Source organism: Varanus komodoensis, unplaced genomic scaffold (assembly GCF_004798865.1).
Source record: "Varanus komodoensis strain SLA01 unplaced genomic scaffold, ASM479886v1 scaffold3, whole genome shotgun sequence".
Classification (NCBI taxonomy): Eukaryota; Metazoa; Chordata; class Lepidosauria; order Squamata; family Varanidae; genus Varanus; species Varanus komodoensis.
The window spans coordinates 24,127,246-24,143,483 of NW_025335761.1; the positions used below are offsets into that span (position 1 = coordinate 24,127,246).

Consider the following 16,238-nt stretch of genomic DNA (forward strand, 5'->3'; position numbering starts at 1 on the left):
CATCGCACAGAACCAAAAATGGCGGTGTAAATCGGATAGGGCTCGACGGTGGAATGATGTCGAATTCTATTCTATATCCGAGCTGAATGATTGACAGCACCCACCTATCAGATGTAATGGCCTCCCAAATGGGAAGTCGGCTTTGGAGCCAACTCCCAAAGGGGAGAGGGGAAGGTGGGAGGTGGAGAGGTGAATTGGTTCGCCGGGACCATCAACGGGGACGTTTCTCGGTGTCGAAACGCCTATAGTCCTGGGAGGAGCGCTGTTGAGGCTGTTGCCTTGTACATTGCTGGTGCTGGTGAAACTGCTGGCGAGGCTGATATTGCTGGTGCTCGTAGGGGCTGGACCATGGCCACTTACGTTTCGCTTGTGGGAGTTCCATTCGATGCGCCGTCATACGGGACTTGTGGATGGCTTTGAGTTTCCGATCGGTCTTCGCATGGAAGAGGCCAGAGCCATCGAATGGCATTTCCTCTATCCTCCTCTTCATCTCCTCAGGGAAATTGCAGTTCCTGAACCACACGTGTCGTCGGAGAGAGACAGCGTTGACCATGGCCCGAGAATCAGTGTCTACGTGATGTCTTGCGGTAGACAACTGTTGAATGGCCACCTGCGCTTCATTTAAGAAGACCTTGGCTAGGTCTGCCTGCTGGTCCCCCAGGAGGGAGGAGATGACGTTTTCCAGCTTCTGCATAATGAAGTACTGGTAACATGCCAGTGTAGCCTCATAATTTGAAATATGCAAACCGAGTCCTGCAGCCGTGTAGTCCTGACGCGCGATCATGTCGACCTTCCTCCGTTATCTCGGGGTGTTGTATGTCCCTGAGCCTCCCTGCCCTGGGATGACATGACCACCACCGAATTAGGCTTCAGGTGGCGCAGCAGGAACGGGATGTCGTCCTCTCGGACCCGGTACATAGATTCGTAATGGTGAGATGTCGCCTGCGGCTGAGCTGGTTGGTCCCTGGGCTGAACCATTGCCTGGCGAAGTGTGGTAATCAACGGTAAGAAAACGGTGGCAGACTGCTCCCCTCAGATGATGTCGTAAAACCGGTCTGTGCTGGGCCCGGGGTGGTGGTAGGCCTCTATCTCCAGCGACCGGACTAGACGAGAAACCAGCTCCAAGAAAGAAACACGGGGCTCATCCGGGGATCCCAGGTCTTGGGAAGTAATAGCCACGTCCGGAGATGTGGAGTCTACTTCCGACTCGTCTGAGTCTTGATGGTAGAAGTAATGCTCACTGGACGAAGAGCTTTCAGGAGATGGTGGAGATCTGCGTTCCGTATGGCCAGAAGTGGACGGTGCCTCTCTCGGAAACAACAGCAAGCGACGGTCCGGAGGAAAAAAGGCATATGGATGGAGTCCACTCCAGGCAGGATAGCCACCATAGCTGTGCATAGCCCAGTCATCTGCATGGCACTCCGACGAATGGCTCCTACCCCTAGGAGGAGAGTCTGGTCCCTCAGGTGGCCCAACAGCAGGCATTGGGGTCGGGGAGTGTTGCCTTGGAGGGGAATCTCTAATTTCTCCATCAGAGATGGACTCCCTAAGCGGTGGCTCCTGTGGAGGAGACACGCTCTCAGGCTGAAGAACAGGCCTGGGGGATCCTGGCAGTGTCACCTGCATTGCAGACTGCAGGGCCGGTCCTGAGGGAGTCAGTACCGTTGTGGCAGTCGGTACCGAGAACTCCGACAAACACGAGCCTCGGTGTTTGGGGTGATCGGGTTTCTTGCCCTTGTGGGCTGCCTTAGCCGCCTTTTCTTTCCTCGGCTTATGGCCGGAGGGCCTTTCCGGTTCTGAATGCTTATGCTTCTCCTTTTGTTTGGCTGGAGGAGAAGGTAGCTGTTGCGCTTCTGTTGGAGCAGCGCCTTCATCTGAAGGGTGCTGCGGTGGCACGGCCGAAGTTGAGGCGGGGCGCTTAGGAGGCCAGGGTAGAAGTGGAGCGCTGAGGCGGCGCAGCCGAGGAGGGGGTAGGCCTTGAGACTAGCTGGTCAGATTGAAGCAAGGCCTGGTCCCAAAGTAACTTGCGGAGACGATTCTCCCTATTCTTCCTGGCCTGTTTGGTAAAGGCCAGGCAATGCCTGCACTTATCGTTCCTATGCCCCTTGCCGAGGCAGAGGAGGCATAAGTCATGCGGGTCCGCAGGAGACATTTTGGAGCTGCACTCACTACTCTTGCGGAATGTCGCCCGCTGTGCCATCGCGAAAAGGAAAAAAGAGATGATAGTACAGAGGGTAAGTAATATTTTTGGGTTTTTTTTTTTTAGAGAAAGAATGAACAGAGGAAGTACAACAAGAAAGAGAAACTGGGATATATAACGAGGAAAAGGTAAGTTGAACAAGATAACTGTAAAGGAGCACGTGGTGAGATCTAAGCAAGAGAGGAGCAGGCATGAGGCACAGCGAACGGTGGTCGCAGATACTGAGTAAAATGGTGGACGCTCCGCTCTATTTACACTGCAAGGGGGAGGGGAGTGGAGCATTTTCCTGCCAAAAACCGTTAGCTTTCTAATCTCCTGGCCTAGGCACTGCGCAGGCACAGCACCCATATGTGTGATGCACAGAGACCACGACGAAGAACCATAAGCAATTTAAAATTATCCATAAACACATAAAAAGTTAAAAGAGTAGCATAAAATATACCATAATTATTATCTTAAGCAGTCAAAATATTCCAAAATTAAACAAGAATGCCACCAGAGGTCTTCCTATAAGAAGAGAAAGAAGAGGTCAAATCTATTTATCTATAAAGGTGCTTCCATAAATGGAGAAGTACCACTGGGGAGTATCTGTCTCACCTTTGTCCAAACGAATGTGCAATCAGTTTGCACTGAATGTACAAACTGGTGCATCGGCAGGCAGTACTTCTGTAGCTGACCTCAAGACTTGGCCATACTTATATGAATGCAAATAGTTCATCAAGTATATGTGCACTACACATGCATTATATGTATATCCTGCTTTTTTCCCCTGCAAGGAACCCAGGGAGGCTTATGTCCTCTCCATTTTCACAACAACCCTGTGAGATTGAGAGGTTATTACTGTCTCAAAGTCACTGTGCTTCATGGCTAGGTCGAAAATTCAGATCTCCCAAGTCTTAGCATACCTGTCCAACATGCTAACCATTACACCATACTGGATGGATCTCATTCTAGTTCTAGATTTAGAAATTTAAATTCCAAAGCCAGAAATGTGAATTAGTTTTAATAGCAAACAGTGGAGTGACACTAGCCTAGGTGCACAAGCATCTGAGCAATTGCACATGTAAGTGAGGTGAGGTTCACCATCCCTTAGTAGGGTACAACTGGCATTTCAGTTTAAGCTGATAAAAGACTTTCCTAGCCACTGATGCCATGAGCATTTTAATAGGTGGCTCTGCATCCAGGAGAACCACTAAGCTGAGCATGGAGTAGAACCCCATGCAAAATAAGTAAAACACCTCCATACAAATTAAATCAGATCAGTTTTGTCCAGTATTCTGTTCTTTTCGTACAGCACAGCACCAAATGCTTGTGAGAAGTCCTCCCATAAGGTTTGAGTGGTTTCCCAATACATTCATCTTATCTGGATTATGTTTTACTTGTTTGCCCTCAATCATCCTGAAAGCACTTCCAGAGTGACACCTGTTCAGAAGTTCCACAGTCTTTGTGGAAATGAAAGGTACAATTGCATATCATCTGCATACTTATGACACTTAAATCCCAACCTCTTGATCCAGACTGACTCCTAATGGCTTCACATAGATGCTAAAAGGCATAGGGGACAAGATGGAGCCCTGTGGTCCACAGCCAAAGGCTGAGAGGCAGAGAAGTCCCCCAGTACTATCAACTTTCACTCCAACAGAAAGGACAGGAGCCAATGTAACATTGTTCCTGTCAGTCTCAATTAGTCAGATTAGCAAGTAGAATTCCCTACTGCACTCAAACCTTATAGGTGGACTTCCCACAGGCATTTGGTGGTACATTGTAAGGAAAGAACAGAATGCTGGATGAGATTGGTCTGATTTACTAGAGATCTTTTGATGACTTTCAATATTATGGATCAATTAATTACCAAGTAATTTCATACAAATTTCTAGTTACATATAGACAGACTACTTGGAAGAAATTTAGCTTTTGCATCCCTCTTGTTCCAGTATAGCAACATAGATGAATTTTTGCCATTAAACTTAAAATAAGCACAGAAAAAGCATTTATTTGTATGAAGACTATAAATATGAAAAATATAGGGCTTTATGCTTTTGTCTAATGGAATGTCAGCCCAGAAGAAATTAAACCATCACCTTTCTCCAACTGGGCACCCTCCAGATACACCAGTCTACAATTCTCATCACATCAAGGCATGCATGATGAGACTTCTAGTCCAACCCTTATGGCAGACGTCCAGTTAGGGAAGGCTGAATTAGTCTAAGATACCACAGGACTTTTTTTTTTCAATTTTGCTCCTTTATGTATACTTCCTTTTTGTGCTCAGATGAACTACAGGGGATCTTTTACAATACTACTCAAGGATTATTTTTGTTATGCACAAGTAATGTGTGTCAGAGCCCTGAAAGGTAGGCTAGACTTTGAGATGTTGGCTTGATATTTCCCACTAAACTTTAAGGGATGGCATCATTTGAACCATTTATATTCTTAGATATAGCCCAAGATGCTTAATCACAAAACTATACTGGCTTGCCTTTCAAAGCCCTTTTCTCCTTCCTGACTCCCTCACTGTGCCAGTTACAAATTGCTTGAAAATCTGTGCAAGATGAATGATGCCAAACAAAGGAAGGCAAAAATTTTGGTGTGCACAATTTATGTAAGTGCAGTATTCATGTTCCTTTGTTCTGAAAGTCATGAACTGTGAATTTTTTTCTATGCCTTCTAACTTCATTTGTCCTATTGTAGTTAAGCAAGGACATTGGACAATGCGATGAGCAACTTTCAACAGAATAAATATTTCATTATTCATCTAGAAGACAAAATACACACCACTTTTAAGTCCACAGCAGTTGAAAACTTGAAATACTGATGCTTGTGTGTTTGCTTCATGCTGAATATAAAAGAAACTCTCCATCTATGTTTACATAGCCTAAAACAGCAGCAGACCTGTCCAGGTTAAAGTGGAAGGTAATTGTTCTAACTAGACTGGCTGGAGCCAGATCTTGGAAGGGAAGTATAATAAAAGAGGAAGTGTGCAATTATGTCAAGGGTGCTTTGTGAAGAGAATGGGGGCGGGGGGGGGGGGAACCACCCTTTACATTCCAACAAAGATCTAAACAAGCTGGGTAAACAAGTCCAGAAATAGACTCTGACACTCCAAAGTGAAATCCATATCCTGGATGCTATCACTTTTCAAAGTATTTGACAGGCTCTTTGTCAATAACATGTCAAGCATTCATTCAGTCAAGCATTCTCATTCATGAACCTGTTCCCAGTTTTTGCCACAGGTGGCTTCAACTAAAATGATGCAATTAAAGGAATTTACATCATTACATATCTTCCAAAGCAAAACTTTTTTTAATCAATTTTGATTTGTTGCTTTTCTGGGTCTTATGCAAATACTTTTTGTGTGAGCCAAAGGCTGATCCAAGGATCTTAATAATCTCATTTTCACATTATGAGCTATCCTGATGGAACATAAATGACAATTTGAAAGCAAACAAGTTTGTGAAAGGCTCAGAAAGAAAGCGAAATAGAGACACTGCCCAGTGTGTAATCTTAAAGATCATGCTTTTATTTAAAGGAACAGACAGCTTGCAATTTTGATTATTTTAGGTTGCCTCCAATGAGGCAGAGTTCAAGCACACTTTTGGAAAGTAAGGCACCAAAGAAGACCTTGAGTGTGTCATTTTATGGCCATAATCCAGGAGCAGGAGTTTGGCAATCAGTATGATTCACACTTAACAACTCTTAAGAATTATTTCATAAAAGTTGTGTAGCAGTGTGGGTTGAATGCAATTCTAAGTTCAGCAAAAGGTCATTCTAAGATATAATTATGCAAATTTATTATATAGGTATACAGATATTTCTATGTCATTGTCCCCTATTCTCACCCCACAACTCTTTGTATATATTAAGGTACTTCTAGGCTCTGACATACCTATTTGTATGTTTAAAAGTTCAGTGCTCAGGAGAAGCAGAAAAAATATGGGCATCCACCCATTTTAGGAACAGAGGCTCCAGAAAGCAGGACCTCAAATATATCCACAGGAAGCAATGAGTGGTAGTGGTGGTTATCTCAGTCTGGATCACTAGCCTTGAGTTCCTAGACACTACCCCAAGTTTCACCTACAAGGTTACTTTAAGTATTATTAGGATTTCAACCTCCTGTGCAGCTATATATTTTTCTTGAGGTATGCACCAATTGGTTTAATTGAAACATGTGTTTCTAAAAACAACCAACACCAAAGGAGGCAGCTCTTTGGCCTGGTTTACATGATAAACAGCCTAATAAGTAACTCAAAGCAACTATTATATTGTGCTAGGTGCTCATGGATGCCATTTTTGCATGGTGCCTGCAAGCCATTTGGCTTTGCACAACTAAACAGGCCACCATGGCTTATTTGTGGCATGGTGGGCTACAGTGTGTGAATGACAATTTCGAATATTTCAGCCATGACGATGATTTGTCATGTCATTTGAACCTGAGGACTGTGGGTTCTGTTAGGCCTGTTTAACCCTCAGCAGTCCCAGGTCCCCCCCACTTTTTATTTTTATGCACATTTTGCATAAAGGAGCAGCAATAAGCTGAGTCATTGTTTCTATTTAGCATGGACCAATCAATTTCTCACTTCATCAAGGATTGGTATGAAAGTAAAAGTACAGTTGGGAAGCCAAGCTTGTTTTAGGAACTACTAATGTCAGACCAAAGACCTCTTTTAAAAGTTGAAAAAAGAAAGCAACAATTGAAGGAAATGGATTGACTGAAGAAAAAAACCATGAGGGTGAAGGAAAAATTAATCAGTATTGTTAATTATTTAGGGAGGATTCTTCTCTTAAACATACTAATTCCTTTTTTCAGCAAAGTTCAGCAGCTACTTAAGTTCAATCATATTACAATGCATTGCCATTCTTGAATTGAATTTTATGAAGTTATGAAGGATGATAGATAAACACGCAAAGCACAGGGAGAGAAAATACCATTTTGGGGGGTTCTTTGGAGCTTTAAAAACTGCACGAGAATGACAGAATGGAGTATGGAAGAAATGAGCTACTGCAGGGTCTATGAAGTCTGGTTGCCATTTTCTGTACTTACTACAATTGGGGTACCTGTTTGCAGTTTATATTGTTAATTGCCTGGAAAGGTTTGGTGTATTTCTTTCTAGCTTACACTTCAATGAAAAATAATAACAGTTATTATAGCATAATTGTTGATATTGCCTATTCTGAAATTAATCTGAAATGCTAAAATAGAGTATTAAATTAATTGTTTGGGTGGTTTTGCTACTCTAACAATGTACTGTTGAAATTGCTACATTGTTGATACAAAAACAGTACACTTTTTGTCTTTGTACTATTGTAGAGTTGTGAGCTGCACTGGACTCATTTTGTGGAAAGCAGTATACAAAGTAAATAATAATGATGACTTAACAGGCCACAAATTTGAGGCATCTTTCAGACAGGACAAATGACTCATCCATGTTTATTTGAGATGTTCCTCATTTTGCAAGGAACTGGCTCAAATGTTTGAAGTGCTTCTCGAATCATTATGATGCAAAGACTCTCTGAAGCTAATCCTTCTTGCTGTCCACCCTCTTTATCACCATATCATAGGGTACTGCACAGGAAGGAAAGCTTGAAAAGTTTCCAGTAAGGCAAACTCTGGCTATCCTGCCCAGAGTGTACACTTGCGATGTCACTTATGAATAGGCAGGAAATTCCCACTACAGGAGAATACAATCATAGTTATGAGCTCCTATTTTAAATTGTGTGTTTTAAGCTCAACAATGAGTCAGTTTGCATGGAATTCATGGGCTGTTGTGTATGAGCAGGAGCTCTGCCATGTGCCTGGTACTTTTGCTTTTGATGAGCAACTCATAAGTGGTTCTTACCAAACTCATCATCCGAACTCGAACTGCTGGGTTGTTTAAGGGCTAAACAACCTAGTGGTTAACCCATAGTTTCTTGTTGCACCGGCTTCTCTCCCACTCATGTACAATAGGCAATGAATTCTTGAACTCATGGTCTGTCATTCTGTGTGAACCAGGCCACTGGCTCCATTTGCATTTATTTGGTGATTTATATTTTCCCTTTCTATGACAAAATCAAACACAAGTCAGCTTACAAATAAACGTATCTATCAAAATGAAGTGAAAAACAAACCTAAACAGCAGTAAAACCAGCATCATAAATACTGGTACCCTATCAGGAACAGCATGCTAAAAAACCTACCAAGATTCAACTAAAATGTTGTCACCATAATAAAACAGTCTTATGAGCCCACTTTAAGCCAGGCAAATAGCAGGCCTGACAAACCTGCCTTGAGATGCTATTCTAATGTTAAGAGGTCCTAACTGAAAAGGCTCTCTCTTGCACACACAAGGCACATTTCCACTGGCAAAAGGCCTAACCAAGAAACTGAGCGCAGAATTACAAAAAAAAACTGTATGAAAGGCAATTCCTGAAAATGTTTATTTTATGCCATTCTGCTGTTTTAGTGTTTCATGGGCTCTTATTTCTTTTTGAAAATTTAGGAGTGAGCCAGAAAGCCTTACCTCTTGGGGCTCATGGCTGGGATTTAAACATTCTAGATATGTTTTTTTATTTTTAATCTGTTCCTTCCTCTGGGTAGATCACAAACAATTAAAAAGGTAAAATAGAGTATGGCAAATGGCACATGCACAGATAAGTTTATCCATATAAAATCAGCAATAAAGTCTAAATAAACCATTAAGAAAATAAAAGTGTGCAAAAGGCTGGTCTGCCCACACTGTATGACAGGGACTTCTCATCAAAGCAGGATGACAGCAGATGAGTTTTTTTATCTAAACCTGAATGACTGTTTTATGGCAGTTACAAAGGGCAGAAATGCAAGATAAATACTGCATTTCCCCATCTGTCCTGCTCGTACTCTGTATCATTCCTTTGTAGTCCTGCTAGCTCTGTTCCCTTTCTGTTTCCTCTGTCACCCAGTCTGAGCCACTGTGTGTCCATACGGTTCATGCTTAAGCATGGAGTCTCATAAGAAAGCACAGTAATTTAGAAATCAGGAACTGCTGGGAATACAAATGCATTAACAAGGCAACAGGAAGCCTATTCAGTCATCAATCCATGCTAATTTAAAAGGCTGCTCCAGTAGCAACTCTTATAAAGGATCTCTAGGATTACCCTCTTTTAAGAGAGTACTGAAGTTTTCAAACTCCCATCACATCTGGTTTTTTCTGTCCTTCACTGGCCGTCAATAGAAGCAGTATCACCTGGATGGTATATACACTGTTTGCTGAGCCCTTACATCTCTTGGCAAAGTGAGCATCCTTTCCTTAGACAGCAGCAGCAAACATGGCTTTACCAAAGCAAACAAGGAAACTACTTTCTCTTTTCTCTGTCATTAGCTTCTTTTGCCTGGTCTACCCACTTTCAATTGTTCTGGTGAGAGAAGCTACTTCCAGAGAGAGGGAAAGGCAAGAACAGGGGCAGAGATTTACCTGTTCTTTCAGGCAAGAAAAAGTTCCATGCAGCTATCTAAAGTGAGGGCAAGAAACCAGCAGGTGCTGAATTTGCAAAATGTATAAGTTTAAATTGAGCACTACCGTCACTCCTCAGCTAGACAACAATCTGAAGAATGATAAAAATTAGGATGGAAAGTAGTAAGGAGAGTTAAATCCCTGTGTTCTCTTGTACTTGTGAGCTGTCCAGAGGTGTTGTGGCACAACTGGGAGGCATACAAACAGTTTAGATGATAGACAGATAGATAGGAGGGTAACATGAAAACCAGGTAACAGAACATGAAAAACAGGAAGTAAATAAGTTTGTTTTTGGAGGATGCCATAACCCCAGTTTGGTTGCCAAATTTTTGCTAAGTTTCATTTTTCAACAGATGTCATTTTTATTCTCACTTTCTCACATTCTCACAAATGTTCTCATTTAAGAACATTTTTATTGTTCTTAAAAATGGAAATTTCCAGTGTTTTGAAATTGCTGAAGCTCAATTTGAAATTGATTAACCTCAACAAACTAACTTCTTGTAACATCATTTTAACTTAATATTGATTTCAACTGTGTTGAAATGACTCTATTATTGTTTGCACTGTGGTTTTATTGTAATGACATTTGTAAGCCACTTTGAAAAATGTGTAGGGCTATGAAGTGAGGGAATTTTAAAAATAAAATTACAATATGTATTTTCATCTGCTTGTGCTAGGTTTTCCCAGAGGCAGCCCATATATCTTTTTAAATAAATAACGTGATAATTTTGCTAATGATCAAAATTTACATCATAAATATTATCTACCTCACTCCCAAAATGACCAGAGTATAAAGAAAAAACATAAGTACATCCAAACAAAAATGCATTTAACATGTAACATAACTCTTTTTCTTTCAGAAGTGAATACATTGATATAAGGTTTTGAACACCTTGATGTTAAGATATTTCTTGCACAGCTGATTACTTCTCCTTTGACTTAACAGAATAACAAGAATATGGAGTTTCAGTAACACCACAAGACAGACACAGCTGTTACCGTTTTATCCCTGAGACGCTCCCCATGTACAAGAAAATCAGCACAGCCATTTTCTTCCTGGTGAATGACTTTGAAAACAGTGACGCAGCTCAGTCCACCCCCTCCAAGTGGTAACCATCCACCACTTGAGTCATCACGGGTCATCACCACAGCTCGCACACGGGCATAACTATTACTGAAAAAGAAAAGGGGGGAAATAATTAACTTCTTTGCATATTTGATGAATGTGATTAAATTAGCTTCACAGTTCTCAATAGTATTTAATTTGCATTTTGCATTTTTGCCCTCCTGGCAGTTGGGTTCTACCAGCTATTTCTAAATGAACTAAGCATACAACATTCCAGGCTCATCCTAATGTTCCGAAGCATCACAACGAGCCAAAAAGTAGGTGACGGGGTCCTCAAGAAGAAAGTGTGCTGTTAGGGTTTAATCTTATTGGCAGGAGTGCCTGATGGTACTTATTCAAAAACAGATGTTGAGATGAAAGCCAGAAAATTTATTGACTGAAAAAAGTCAAAACACTGTGACAAATCTTGTCTTCCCAAATTTAATATACCAAGTTGGCTGTGATAATCTTACACATGAATATGTGGCAAGGCAGTATCGCTCAGTATTGGTAACCATGGAAACAGTATCAGCTGAAACACTTCTGTTTGCATTCTACTATAACATGCTCTAATTTGGTGAGAAAGGAATGGGCACAGACTAGTACATAATACCATACCACTGAAAACCAAGCAGATGACCATCATGTTTGCTCATTTCCTAAGAAGAGCCACTTAACTGCCAAATAACTATATGCTTCACTAATTTTTGAGCAGTAATTATGGAGAATCATTGTCCAGTAAAAAAACAAAACAGTAACTGGATTCATATCCTATTACACTTTCTTTTCCTTCAATGATATACCAAACTTAAGGGGTCATGGTTCCATGCATTGTAGGCATCAATGACTGGAGAAATCTCTTCCTCAAATTGCTGCTTTAGACCTATATAGCCTCTCCACTGTTTTCTAATGTAGTCCTCCAACCATGCATTATGCTTTAAGTACCAGGAGAAGTGTACTTATAATTCTTTATTTACCATTATTTACTTATAAAGAATCCCTAAACATTATTTGGACTATAACAATGTTGTGGTTATAATAGTTCATTATAAATTGTAACATATAATTTATTTGGTTACAATAAAATTCACGTATCCATTCATCTTGTTTATATGGAGCATGTTAGACTTCACTCTTTTTAGGGGATCAAAAGCTTTTCTAAGTTAACTAAAATAACTGGAGGCAGAAGGTGTAAAACTGGGTCGCCACCCTGTTATCAACCCACCTGATCTCCACTGAACCCAACAGGATTTATTGCTGAATAGACACATACAGAGCTGTGTACTTAATACCCACCAGTGCTAGAGTTAGTTCAGACTATTCTTAATAGAGCTAATGCATTTCTAAATCACCATTTTTAATGAGCAAAAATAGAATATCTGAAAGCAGAAAGTATGAATAAATGGCCTGTTTTACTCCAACAGTCCTAATTTTTACTCCAACAGTCCTAATGGACAGTAACCTATACTGCACACATGGAGAAACAAAGCATACATCATAATCAGCTATTCAGGCTTTATAAGGAAAAAAACCATAGTCCTTGTTTCACTCCTGATTTAAACAATCAAATGATAAATGAATGCATGTTCTGTAACTCATGCTCAATACATTCGCTGGGTTTGCATTTCATCAAGGTCCCTTAGGAAATGTCAAAGAAGGTTGACATGCTCACTTGCAGTCCCAAACATCATGCCAAGTTGACAGGGTGGCTGATTACTGAGGCAAAGATACTGTGCATTCAGACAACAAAAGTGTAAGCTATGCACATAGATAATACAAGCGTTCTATTCTATCTCGTATGAACTTATTCAAATGTACAGTCAAGAGAAACCAGTAAAAGTTTTAGAATGAATGCACAGTGTACACAGCTGATTACATAACCTGCTGCCATCAAGGACTACAGCCACTATTAAAAATACCTAATACTGCCTCTCCATATTTTATTAACCCTGAATTTTCAGAATGAAGTAGGTGTAAGCACTGGAAAACCCAGAAACATTTTCCATAAAAGTTACATTCCTTTAACCTATGTCTTGCACATGAATGTGTTTTGTCTTCTTAAAATAACTAGAAAAATATTAACTTATCTACTGTGCAATGTTTCTATATATATGAGAAGCAAAAAATGAGGATATAGACTTAAGTCAGTATCCAAAGAGTACATGAAAAAAAAAGCAAATCCATCCTGCTTTGCTGTTCAGAAGGAAATATGATCCCCTGCAAAACTCTACAAAGCTTGGCAAGTTTAGAGAGGTTCCAAAGATAGGATTTTTTCCTCTTTCATGAATTGCTAGTATGGATTCTGCAAAATGTAGTGCTTTGTCCATGCTTCTGTCACCATGAACCCATGAGAAACCTACCAATTCAGAAGAGGAGATACATGAATCACTGAATAAAACAAAAATAACTAACCATCAAGGCCTTTTCTGTACCTAAGTCCTGCTAATTAGATTATTATGCAAAATCAGCTTATATTTCAAGCAGCCATTTCTCCTCAGAAATGCATATGTATGACAAACTCTAGTCAGTATCTGAGGTTGCTGAGAAAGTAAAAAGAAAGAGGAGAAAAGGAATTACAGTCCCCATTAAACAATTTGGTTCACTTCTGAGGAAAATTCAAATTTCTACTGAGAGACTTTGAATCTGTTCTTGACAAGTTTCCTTTTTCATTACCAGTCAATAATGAGAGCATTTTCTTTTCTTAAAATATTCAACATTGTGAAACAAAAACATCCACATGTAGGTATGGAACACTCTTCTGTTTTATGACTCTTTCACTGTGCCTGCTGAAATTTATATTTGGAAAGATCAGGGGCCTACTAGGAAAACATTTCAACCACCCATTAGGGAAATTTCCCTCAAACAATGTATTTATCCAAAAGCAGATATCTCTGCAACTTAAAGTTCAATACTATGCATAGCCAAGAGTGATCCCATATTCAAATAAGTGTAAGTTAAACACCTATAAGAAAAGGGCAACTTAAGTTTGGCTGAATTTCAGAAGACTTGGAAATGTGCCTTGTTACTTTCTGCAGGTTTCTCTGTTTTCCTCTGCTGCTTCTGCCTGCACCTTTAATTTCTCCAATTCATTAGCCTTTTATACGTTTGCCTCATTCTCCCAATGAAATATTAGTCCCTTTCAGACCCTAATCTGGCTCATGCCTTCCTTTCAGTATCTTTATTCAAGCAGATGTGCAGTTCACTGAATCTGCAGGAAAATAGCAAGAGAGTTTTTTCAGTGTTTCCTTCTGGAGCAGTCTTCTTTCCCTGTTATTCTTCAGTGTTCAACTCACAGCTATTTTCTCCTTACACACCATCCTTTGTGATCTCACCAAATCCCATAACTTTCAGTATCACAAATATGTACATGTCACCCAGCTTTATTGATAATCCCCAGAACTTTCCTCTTCCATCCAACCCCACATCTCCAACTCTTTACTCTCTGATGGATGCTGCATCTTTTACAAAAACTACGTTAAACCAACCTATGTTAAACCAATTTCCTCCCTTTCCTAATATATTCACCCAATCCATCTACAGTGTCACCATCCATCCTTTGAACAAGCACAAAGTCTTGGCTTTATCTTTGACCACTTTATCTTTTCTTTATTCCTTATATTCAGTTCATTGCCTCCCTTTACAACCCTACAAAAACTGAGTCCTTCATTTCTACCCCTTCGCAAAGCTTTGTCATCTCTCACCTTGACTGCCATAACCTTCTTCTTTCTGGCATTCCATTGTGTCAAGTTCTCACATATATCTCATGTTAACAAACTTATTAAATCTCCCCCATTGCTCCAGCAAGTCAAGAGAAACACGTATGCTGACTTCCCATCTACCTCTGGATCTACTACAATCTCCTTAACTTTAAAGCTCTCCATGCCCTTGCCCCAGCCTCACCAGCTTTCCATTCCTTAGCTCCATGGCCATTAATGTTTGCTCCACTAGTTCCACCACCTTCAGTTTTTCAGGTTTTACCTGCTCTCTCAAATGTGTCCATCTCTTCTCCCTTAGGACATATGCTCATGCTTGCAACTGACTTGTAGAAAATCTGTATGAAGCTACCTCTCTTCTTCCAAATTCCTTCGGAAAGCCCACTTTATTATTGTTATTAAGTCCTAATGTCCATGCCATACTGCAACAAAACATGTGACTTAGGTGCTGTAACTAAAATTGTTACATATTCTTTCCTTGTTTGTATGTGTCTTCATTTTCTCTGTTGTTTCCCCATGTTTGAAATGGCAACCTCTTTCCATCCTTTTATAATTATAAAGTGTTATATGCAATGATGGCTTATTGATATAAAGAAAGTAACTTGGATGAAAAATACAGAGACTGTTTTCTGCATTGGTCCATAGTTTTGAGCAGTCAGAACTGATGGCTAAGTGACTACAAATCGATCAGCACCCAATAAACCAAAAGATGTTTATATTTTAATACTATACATTAATGGTATAATCCTATCCATGCTTAGGAAAAAAAGTTTTACTACACCCAACCATGCTGACTGGGGAATGCTTGGAGCTGCAGCACTTTTTCTGTCTAACATATGCAGAATTGCACTATTAGGTATACATCTCTGGCACAACCAGCTATCAATAAAGGAAGATTTTCCCCTGTTCAGTCCTGCATACATTTCCCCTCTTCCTTTTGTTACTTTTATTATATTTGTAGAATGTAGTCTCCTCATAGCTGAGACCTGTACTCTCATTCTTTGTAAAACTGCTATGCATCTTGGATGGTGTGTGCTCCCCACTCCTGAACTTTCCTCCTTTGAAGATAACAGAAATGACATAATAGGGATCTTCACCTCCATCTTTACAACTCTAAACATCTTCCCCCTGGGAATATTGTAAGATACAATGCTGAAGCTTGCAATGGAGGGAAGCACTGATGGTAATCACCTCTTCCAAAAAACTTTCTATTGCCAACACACGTTCATGTTCTTCATATTAATGCTATTTCAAGGAAATTTTTACAAGAGTTTTGTTTTGATTATAAAAACCAAAATCAAACAAAAGATTCTGGCAAATCACTACCACTAATAGAGTGCTAGTATTGAAGTATTAATCACCTATGGCAAGGTGAACAGACAGTTTTCAGTAATAGACTACCAAGTTAGCTTCTCAGTTATGCGTGTATGTTTGTAATACATAATTTGAACTGTCTTATACAAACAGCTAATAACGAGGATATGGCCAAGGGGGGACTGACAGAAAGAATCATGGAAACCAGATGAAGCAATGTTGCTATAGCATTTTTTGTAAGAAAGGGACAGGAAAAACATCAGTAGACGGTGCCACCTGAGGCAGGAAGATGAGTGTGGGCCTAAGGGAAATACCTTGAGGTACGAAACAAGCAGGTTGGAGGGCTGCACAGGAAGATCATGAGGGCTGCATGCAACCTGTGGGCTGCAGATTGGGGACCCCTCCTCTAATGCAATGTCCTCTTAAGTATTTGCAGA

At 40.4% G+C, this 16,238-nt stretch overlaps 1 protein-coding gene across 1 annotated transcript in view; it reads right to left on the bottom strand.

Annotated features, from left to right (window-relative positions):
* The window catches only part of SPRED1 (sprouty related EVH1 domain containing 1), a 93,973-nt gene that overhangs the window by 33,513 nt on the left and 44,222 nt on the right, over positions 1 to 16,238 (bottom strand). Inside the window, exon 2 of the mRNA XM_044436722.1 lies at positions 10,669 to 10,843. Coding sequence (XP_044292657.1) covers positions 10,669 to 10,843 — 175 coding nt within the window. The remainder of the gene's footprint in view (positions 1 to 10,668; positions 10,844 to 16,238) is intronic.